We start from the raw sequence: 10,744 nt of genomic DNA, 5'->3' as shown, positions 1-10,744 counted from the left end.
TACAAGCTAGTAAGTAGGCATTGGTAGCTTACTTGCAGAGTAGAACTGGGAGTACAGTACCTAATGATGGCAATGCAATTATGGCTCATGATAACTCTAATAGCTTGATATTTCGATGCTGTGATAGAGCTGAAACAAAAAAATAAATAAAATAAAATAAAATATATAAATATGTATGTGTATGTACAGTATATATACAGTAATTTACATTTGTAGCACACAAATAGCAATAGTGAAAAAACATTTACACTGTTTTAGTGCAATTTAATTTGAAAACAATTACACTTTAAAACTAATTCAGAAAACACGACATCCAATGTGAAAGTTTATTATGTGCATATTATAGTCCTTATTTATCAGTGTCCCATTGACACCAAAAAGCCAAAGTGACTCCACCTGTTTGATTTCAATGATGCTGGTTAATCTTGCAATATTCTTCCATATGCATATTACAAATCCACCATTGCTGTGCCTTTGTTTCATTTTCTTTGACCAGTGTGAGGAGAAAAATAAATGTGCCTTACAGGATGCTGTAGTATTGAAGGCATTGCAATACTACAGATCCAAGGTAGCTCATACGGCACTCTATTATTATAAAAACATACGACGATGCTGGTTAATTTTGCAATATTCTACCATATCCATATTCCAAATCCACCATTGCTGTGCCTTTGTTTCATCTTCTGTGACCAGTGTAAGGAGAAAAATAAATGTGCCTTACAGGATGCTGTAGTATTGAAGGCATTGCAATACTCCAGATCCAAGGTAGCTCATGCGGCAGTCTATTATTATAACAACATACGACGACGTACCAAAGAGTAAAATACAATTAACTATCAATATATTTGATCTCAGGCTTATGTAATATGTATTGTACAATTTAGCAACCTAGCTTGGAACAATTGAACACATGGAGCTAACATTCTCTCTGATACATTTGCACTGACTAACTTGTATTAAATTTTATTTTCCCCTCTTCCAGTTGTTTCGGAAACTGGAGCAGTGCAACACAGAGCTGAAGAAATACAGTCATGTCAACAAAAAGGCCCTGGATCAGTTTGTTAACTTCTCGGAGCAGAAAGAGAAACTGATCAAGCGTCAAGATGAGCTGGACCGAGGCTACAAATCCATCATGGAGCTAATGAAAGTCTTGGAGTTGCGGAAGTATGAGGCAATACAGCTCACCTTCAAACAGGTACAATTTTCCTAAAACCTTTTATCTGTGTCTTAAGGTCTTGAATTTGATTTGCCTGCTCATTGTTTTGTCTCTCACCTTCAGGTGTCGAAGAACTTCAGCGAAGTATTCCAGAAGCTGGTGCCTGGAGGCAAAGCTACACTGGTGATGAAGAAGGGAGACGCTGAAGGCAGCCAGTCCCAGGATGAAGGTGAGGGCGGTGCAGACAGCGAAAAGGGCTCCGGGTCGCAGAGCAGCGTTCCGTCAGTAGACCAGTTCACTGGGGTCGGAATCAGGGTAAGAGTCTTCTATCCATATCGTTGTTTTTTTATTTTTTTTGCGTTGTCCTTCAAATTGATTTTGACTACTTTTCAAATGGTCTGAAAGATATGATTTCCAGTACATTCCACAGTATTTACAGTAATCTACTTATCATTGGTTTATTGCAAATGTCCTTCGGGGGAGTATATCTATTCATATAATACAAAACGGCTGCGCTCTGTTGGATGTGTTGCTAGTTACTTAACACCGCATTAAGCCCACGCACACCACACAGCGCTTCTCTAAAGATGTCCTAGATGTATGACTTGCAATTGAATCTACTGCTTTGTAGACTGCTTTTGTGTCAAGTCAATAAATGTGATGCAAAATTTGATTATGGCATGTGCTCAAATTATGGTCAAACAACAATGACAAGCATTTTTCACACACTGTATCGCTTTGTTGAGGATATCAAATTATCTTTTTAGGAACATGTACTTATGAATACATGCTTGATTGGATTTGAGACCTTCTGAGCTGTAGTGTCTTTTCAGCTAAGTAGCATAAGCAACCCATGTTCCAACCGTTTGATGTTATTTGGTTTTATCATTACATTGTGCCATATGCTGACATTTGCTGCATTCAGAGGTCAAATAACATGTGGAATAAAAAAAAAAAATTCTGGTCTTCTGTCAAATATTATTTACCTTGCAGAAATATAAACTATCAGATTAAAACCCATTTAGTCAAATGACCACACATCTGTCTAATGCGCCACCTTCCTTGTGGTGCGTAGGTGTCGTTCACAGGGAAGCAGGGTGAGATGAGAGAAATGCAGCAGTTGTCTGGAGGTCAAAAGTCTCTGGTGGCTCTGGCTCTCATCTTTGCCATCCAAAAGTGTGACCCTGCCCCTTTCTACCTGTTTGATGAGATCGACCAGGCCCTCGACGCCCAGCACAGGAAGGCTGTCTCAGGTATAGGATGACAGTTTTATATATACTGTGGGCCCTAATTTACTAAAATCTAAATACCATTCCCTAAACAGCATGTGAAAGCTGTAAAATAGCCTTTACTTTTACCAAAGAGACAATGTCATTTACTGCAAGTTCATGTCATCACTTTCCTATCTGTGGTGTTTTGCTATGTTTTCAAACATGCAGTAGACAACAGTGTTAGCGCTAGGAATTTTCAAAATGGTGTCTCAGGGACCCCACCAAGTTATAAAAATGGGGTTCCACGGTAAATTTTCGGGGTCCTACTTTTCTGTAACCGTTTTGAAAACAAATGATAAATGTATGCATTATCTTGTTATATCTCACATTCTATATTGTTTTGGAAAAAGGTTTTCAGAAACATTACTTACTGTATTTCCTTGAATTGCCGCCGGGGCGCTAATTAGTTTAAGACCTCTTCTCACTCCTGCGCTTACCAAAGGCATGCGGTAAAAGTAAGCATGCACTAATTGTTTTAAAACCTCATCTCACTCCGGCACTTACCAAAGGCATGCAGTAAAAATTTGAGTGCGATTTAAGGATACCATCATGAAAGCACATTTAATAAAAACAACTTTATTATGGTCTTACCTTTACTTATAAATATAGTCCATGCCAGCTCCTTCTGATCAAAATCATCTATAACTTGTTTATAGAAGTCTCCCTTATCTTTCTTCAGTTTTAAAAGTCTCTTTGTCTCGATGGAGATCTTCCTTTATTACCTCCTGCTTCGATTGAAAGTCCAATTTAGAAAACTGCTATCAGAAGGTCCGTCATATTCGTCCCAGCACATATCACATGACTCATTGTCACTTCTTCTGCAGCCGAGTAGTCTCAAGAAGGATCACTAGCGCCCTCTACCACCAGGAGGCGGGAGTCATTTAATGACTCATATTTGACAGACGCAGCTACGGTATTGTGACGGTCTCAAGCCGTCGTCTTGCGGGTTCCCAGGACCACCAAGGAAGGACATGGCTTGAGCAGTTTGACTGTTTATTTTTCAATAAAACCTCAGTCCAGGTCTCTCTTCCACTCTTCCTTTCCGCTCGCTCGCCGTCTCCTCGCCGCCATCTCCAGCGTGCCCTGCCTGTCTGTCGGACCATCGGCTCCACCTCTCCACAGGTACCGGTATATTAATAAAACATAGCTGCTTACTGTTCTTTTTAGCATACCGGTACTCAATAGCTTGGACCTTAAAACCTACTGAAAAGCTCTTAATCTTCTTCCATTTATGCGATTTCAAATTACCGGTATTGAAATCAGCCTCCTCCATTTTGAAAATGATGACAGAGGAAGTGTCACTCGTGATGTCACGAGTTTGACCAGGCGGTAATTCAAGGCAGGCGCATACTATATGCCCGGCGGCAATTCAAGGAAATACGGTAATTTGTAAAAAAAATAATACAAAAGAAAACATTTTTATGCATATGTAAATGTATTGTTATAAACATTCATTCACTTTTTTCTTTCCTTCATGGATCTAAACTTCTGCCACCCCAAAATCAAAGTTCTCTGGCTGACGAGGACCACTGACACATCTCATCTCTGCATATTTTACTAGAATACCCTTACTGGCATTACATATATCAAAATCAAGTACCTTGCTTGTTGAAATACCCCTTTTAGATCAATTATCTACCCAAACGACCACTTTGCTGCTGCCAAAAATTGCTCACTTAACAGACACAAACCACTTTGTACACATTTTGTAGCTATCCAGCTTGATCGTGTTTTGGTACATGCAAACCTTTGGTAAATCAGGCCCTATGTATTTTATCTGGTTATTGTAGTTTCCTCCCACTATTGTAAAGCATGTTTATGTTAGGTTAATTGGAGTCACAAAATGTGTGTGAATGTGACTATGATTGGCTTGTTGTCTCTCTCCCTGTGATTGACTGTTAACCAGTCAAGGATGCAGCCAGCCTTGAGCCCTAAATTGGCCAGGAAAGGCTCCAGTTTCCTTTTGACCCTGATAAACTGAAAATGAATGGACATACTACTACCTTAATTTAATTGTAAACATATTTTGGTTTGCTTTTCTAATTCAGACATGATTGTTGAGCTGGCTGGTCACGCTCAGTTCATTACCACAACCTTCAGGCCTGAGCTATTGGAGTCTGCTGACAAATTCTATGGAGTAAAATTCAGAAACAAGGTAAATTGTTGTTTTTCCTTGGACGATGTTACTTACTGAACAATGCAACGGCGCCCTCTGCTGCCATTAGGTCAGTCTTGTCTGACTGCAGCTCAGCTTCATATTGCCTCGTATTCATGCGTCTGTTGACGGCTTACCATGAACACTCCATCTCTAAACATTTCATATTCTGTATCATTCAACATGTAAGTGATAGCAAACATAACTACATAGGCACATGTGTCATCAGCTGACTAATGGCCAACAGAAATCCTGTATCAGTCGTTCATTTGTTCCATTTGAAACCACCACTAAAAACACAGAAAACTGTTTTTTCCTTAAAGTAGAACAAAAGCAATCGTAATGTATATTTGATGTTAGTTTATTTTTATTTTACATATAATAAATCAAATGTAGAAAAAAAAAGTAAACCATGCATATAAAATAGGGCTGTCAAAAGTATCAAGTTGACTTGTGAATAATCACAAAAAAGTTATTGCATTAATCATGTATAATTGCAGATTATTCATGCAATTTATTGTGAGCGGACGTGCTCCTCTACCTTAGGCTGCGGTGACTTTACCTTTATACTCAAGAAAAAAACTGTTACCACGTTTATAAATTATATACATTCAAGTAAAACATGTAAAAAATATATCTGATTTAAAAAATGCAATCATCTGACAGCATTAATATGAATATAATTTTGTAAATCCATTTGAAAGGCCGAATTAACCCAAAAGTAGGGATAAATACAAAGTTCCAGAATTTTTTGGTGCCGGTTCTTAATTGGGTTTGTCCAGGCGGACCATTAAGATTGTGGGCAAACGATACGGATACCAGTTGTTGTTTTTAACCCAGCTGACCGTCATAGTTATGACACGCTCTCGCTGACACATTTACTTAGGTGCCGTGCAAAGCATTAAAAAAAGGTGCAGATTTGATTATCAGCTTGTAATAATCACAAGGACATAAGGAGTCATATATTGAAGCAAAACCATGCAAAAGTTTGTAACTTAATAAAGAATATTTGCGCCACAAAAGTACCTGAAATTTACGCACGCTAACAAGAGTTAGTGTTAGTTCAAAGTGAATGCGCTTTACTCAGGAGTCACAAACGCTGCTCCCACGCTTTATCAATTGTTGTCCTGGCGATCCAGTAGTCCAAATAACCAACTGAGAACGTGCCTGGTATGTTAACGTAACATACTATGGTAAGAGTCATTCAAATAACTATAACATATACAGTAGAACATGCCATACGTTTACCAAACAATCTGTCACTCCTAATCGATGAATCCGATGTAATCTTCTTCCTCGATGTCGCTTCTAAACAACTCTGCCAATTCCAAAGGTATGTGGCGCTTCCTATTGTTGTTTTCTGCTGCATATTTCACTACGTCCAGCTTGTAATCTGCAGTACATGATTTCCTTTTCGGTGCAATTTTTGTTCAGCCCTTCTCAGTTTTTCTAAGTTACCGCCAATGATGAAATGATCAATTTTAATAGCTACGGCAGTAGCATATAGCAGTTAGCATTCCATGACCCACAATGCACTTCTGCCATGACCCTCACCCGCCGAATTCTTATTTGTTGACGTGTATGTGACGATTGCTGACATGTGTGTGACGATTGCTGACATTTTCTTCGTCTCTTCTGCGAATGAGATAAATAATATTATTTGATATTTTACGGTAATGTGTTAATAATTTCACACATAAGTCGCTCCGGAGTATATGTCACACCCCCGGCTAAACTATGGAAAAAAAACCCTGCAACTTATAGTCTGAAAAATACGGTACATAACATCTGAATTGTACCTTGCACTGCAAACACAGTTCATTTGCTTAAAACTTAAAAATCAGGTGTTGATAAAATACTTCCCAACTGTGAGAGATGTTACATGATGTTGGTGGTGTGCAATCTCTTTGGCTAATAAATATGTTAATAAAACACCAATTTTGTTTAACCTAATTACATATAGTTGTACCGATGAAGATCAATATTGTTACAGGTATCAGTTCTGTACAAAATGAGTTTGACGTAGATTTGGGCTTGTAGGTTAATAAATGTAGAAGAAGACCAAGGAGGACCAGGAAAATTAGGAATATGCACAACGGCAGGTTTGGAGGCTTTTGCGGATGTAATTACATGTTTGGAAAGTGGCAACACGCATGCCAAAATATCCAGCACCTTAGAGCAACTGGGTCCGTCAAAAATGTTGTCCAAACTACTTCAAGGTGAATGCAACTATAAACGTTGAGTTTAAACGCTTTTTCAATTTAATAGATGGATTATACATTTGAAAAACTATGGATATATATATACATTTGTTTAGTCTTTGTTTAAAAAAATCAAGTGAAAAAGGTGATGTAGTTTTTTGGGGTTTTTTAGTGTTTGTTACAAATGGGAAAAGAAATGATACACAGATTCAACAGCAATGTTGAATGCGTTGAATTCAACAGCAATGTAATGGTAATGAAAATGCTCCACACATCTCTAAAACAGTCTCTGTTCCTATTTTTCTCAACTTTCAACATGTTCTATTCTTTTAAGACTTGCTTTGTTTTTAATCCATAAAGAAAATGAATCACTGACGTTATCAGAGTAACCAGAACTCATTATATACGTGCTTGTTCTGTTTTGTAGGTGAGTCACATCGATGTGATCACAGCAGAGCAGGCTAAAGACTTTGTCGAGGATGACACCACCCATGGTTAAGCCCCCTGCTGTGTTTTCTTCTGCATACTTAAGGTGCAAAATACACCACTACTACACTTACAGACTTTTTTCCTTCTCGTTCATATGTTGACAATAAAATATTGTTACCCTCTCGGATGTTCAGTAAGGTTTAGTTTTGAATATGGCTGAATGTGTTTAGGTTGTCCGAATTGCAGATACATATTTACAGTTTACACTCCACATTTTTGACCCATCTTTCAATAAAACCGAACATTTGAACAAAAACACAGTTTAGCCATATTTCCTGCGTGGTTATTCATGTGTTTATGTATATGGCACTGAGCTGAACAGCTTGTCTCTTTTTTATTGTAAGGAATTCATTCATTTTTGATCAAGTGCATGAGGTAGTCAGAACCTTGGAAAAGCACATTCATTTGTACAGTCTGCTTAAATCCCAATTCAATGGGAACTGAAATCCATCTATTTAAACTATTCTTTACAAATGTTATTTCATCTGTCAAACTATACAAACGTCTTCCTTGTTGTGTTTTTTTAAATAAATGTTTAAATTCTGTTTCTTTTCTGTAGCTGTCTTGAGAGATTTACTATTCAGCTCATTTGCATACTTGAAAATGTAATTTTTCAACACCAATTTACTGGTGGAAAGTTACAAAGGTAAATTATAAGTTGATGTTGGATTGATGTTTTAATTAGATTGCATTTACAACTGATTTGTTTTGTGTTCCTTTTTTATGTATTAATGGCAACATTAAAGGGAAAAGTTTATTCTGTTGACCTTTAGAGGGCGTTGTTTGACTGATATCAAACAAAGCTATTTTACAGTTCTCTAAATGACTCAGTCAAGCATTTACACATTCTCAAGTTCACTATAAACACAGAAGTCAGGTAGTAGTCAATTTATTTTACTTTTTGTCACTCTGCTTTCTTCATTTAAACCATGTTTTAATGTATTTCATACTTAAATTTGAAACAACTATCAATATTTGCTCTTGAACATATTCAGTGTCGAATACAGTCCACAGTGACTTGCTGTCTTTGTTACTATACGCTGACACATAAGTAAAATGTTATGGTGCTATCAGTCACCCTGTTGTGTTGCTTCTCTGTGGGGCAATCCCAGCAGATCGCATGTATGGCTCTTGTCCAGCGCATGGGGAGGCAACTACCTTGCACTGGCAGCCCAACTGAAACACTGCACTCTTTAATTGAAGTGTAGCACTTTAGTACTTTTCAAGGCTCAGTGCACACTTTAGAACAAATCCTCCTTTTTGTAGCAGGTCTGTTTTTAAAGGCAACGGAAGTGAAATAACTTACTTTACTTTATCACCAGTCACATTTCCTTTGCAAGTAATGTGCAATTTCGGCTCTATTAAGAGACTGCCCAACCAATTTGTTATACTTAATTCATCCATGAAAGTAAATTCACTTCACACTCTGCAGTTAGGCTTTCCACTTTTATAGGAAATTGCACACAAAAAAAGATAACAAAAAAAATTGCTAGTCCACAATCTCTATATGAATTGTCCTCTAAATTGTAAAGAAACACTAGCAAGTGGTGGCTCACAGGCAATAATGGAGATTTGGTCTAATCTGCCTATAAAGACCTCTGGAAAAACTACCAACACGATTTTTTATAATTACTGTAAGTATATAGTATGTGATGTTCTAACATGCACTTTTATAGTACCATGTAATGTTTTACCGTATATTGGTTATTTTAGTAACACATTGATTTCACAGGCGCATCGCAATGTTTGGCCTTTTCATCATCGACAACAATGACCGCTACTCATGGGCGCCAACGACAACTACTTTGGGACAAATAATGATCCAGACACTTGTATTTTTGAGCCTGAATATACGGCGCATTGGCTACAAGTTTTAGAAGCTCAGCATGTCCAGCTGTAGTGAAACACTGCCAGAGACAGAAATATACCCAACAAAGAAACCAAGGGAGCTGACTAGGAGCTCTCGGCCAATGCCCAGTCTGCATGGCTGGGCAAGCATCAGTCCAAGGAGGCTGAGGTGTAAGACATGCTCATTCACCCAGGGCTCCGTGAAGCTCCTCCATCTCGATTAGCTCCACAGCCCCGCATCATACTCCGCATCTCCTCCCGCCTTTCAACGCTGACTCCTTTGTGGCAGAGAGCCAGCAGCTTGTCTCCAGTACAAACATGGCCAAAAGGCTCCCCGGAGGTGCATCCGAAAATTCCCTGAAAAGCATCGCAGAAGTCATGAAAGTACCAGCTCTTGTTGCGTAGTACCAAAGCGACTCCGATCAAAAAGAAAAAAAGCTGATAAACGAGGGAAACATCAAGACCACTAAAGGAAGAAACACGAGCACAGAGCTCCTGCAACCAGCAGTCACTACAACGGCGCCATCTTGGAGGGAAAAAAAGCAGAATCATGGGATGTTTATATCTTTCAACACAAAACTTTCATTCCCGGTTTAGATGATGAATTCATCACAAACTTCACTCCTAGGTTAAAAAATGCTGGGAGCAAACAAACATCTTGCTCCATCTTCCTAGCGATGTCTACGACTTTAAGTTGGCTTTCAAAGATATCGGCCTATGATATGGCCACAACCTTCTACTATACAGATACAAAGCATGATTTACTGTATAATCTAGCACAAACTTTTATTAACGCAGTATGTCAATAACTGCAGTAGATAAGTGATCAAGGCGCACTGTTACTGAACATGTTTCCTCTGTGTTAACTCTTAAAATAAGAATGCCGCTAATACTTGGTCAATAAGCAGGTCACGGCATGTAACTAGAGTATTGGTAGCAGTTTTTTTTAGAGAGATAAATTAATCAAATGATCTACATTGTTAGCCATGTTGAACTAGCCGTTTTTTACAATTTGAATGGACAAACAAAATAAATTGTTTATGTCTTACATAAGGGTTTGTGAATGATTGGCAAGATTCTCTTTTAGGTGGGTGCACATATTTTCGAAGAGAGACTTGCTGTCCTTGACTTTGCTGGTAATGCTGACATATTCATGAGTGTTTGATTGATGGATTGAGAAGTTTATTGATATCTTAAAGAATTGAATCCATGTAATGCTTTATAAAAGGCAACTGTGTGGCACAAAAAGCCAAAAGGCTTGTTTCCATTGTAGCCCATTAAATATTCTTCACATTTGATACATTCAATAATAAAAGATATGTAACCTGTAACATGTATACAAAAAATTCCGTTAAAAATTGATAAATTATGTACAAATACACAGTATACATGTCGGGTTATTTCAAAAACAATATATACAAAAAATGGGTGGGGTACACTATGAACATGACACTATGTACATGACTATCCACATGTTGACTCCAAGAGTGTGCAAAACAATGAGAAAATATATATACACTATAACCACATATAAACCTGTTTGATGCTTTGAAAAGTTACTGGGGATCAATTTTGGTTCAGATCAGGTAGAGGTTGAGCTGAGCCATGATTTTATGGCAGTTTT

At 37.9% G+C, this 10,744-nt stretch overlaps 1 protein-coding gene across 2 annotated transcripts in view; it reads left to right on the top strand.

The window, feature by feature from the left end:
- The window catches only part of smc3 (structural maintenance of chromosomes 3), a 49,669-nt gene extending 39,165 nt beyond the window's left edge, over positions 1-10,504 (top strand). The window contains exons 25-30 of one of the 2 annotated variants that reach the window (XM_061880487.1): positions 983-1,195; positions 1,280-1,471; positions 2,232-2,409; positions 4,476-4,582; positions 7,211-7,315; positions 9,005-10,504. In XM_061880487.1, the coding sequence (XP_061736471.1) occupies positions 983-1,195; positions 1,280-1,471; positions 2,232-2,409; positions 4,476-4,582; positions 7,211-7,282 (762 nt within the window). In that variant the 3' untranslated portion in view covers positions 7,283-7,315; positions 9,005-10,504. Of the gene's footprint in view, positions 1-982; positions 1,196-1,279; positions 1,472-2,231; positions 2,410-4,475; positions 4,583-7,210; positions 7,818-9,004 lie in introns of those variants that run through there. The other variant, XM_061880486.1, reaches the window with a different exon arrangement.
- Positions 10,505-10,744: the final 240 nt, after the last annotated feature.

This window comes from Nerophis ophidion, linkage group LG20 (assembly GCF_033978795.1).
Source record: "Nerophis ophidion isolate RoL-2023_Sa linkage group LG20, RoL_Noph_v1.0, whole genome shotgun sequence".
NCBI lineage: Eukaryota > Metazoa > Chordata > Actinopteri > Syngnathiformes > Syngnathidae > Nerophis > Nerophis ophidion.
Note: the sequence above shows the minus strand (reverse complement) of the source record. Positions and strands in the feature narration are given on the sequence as shown.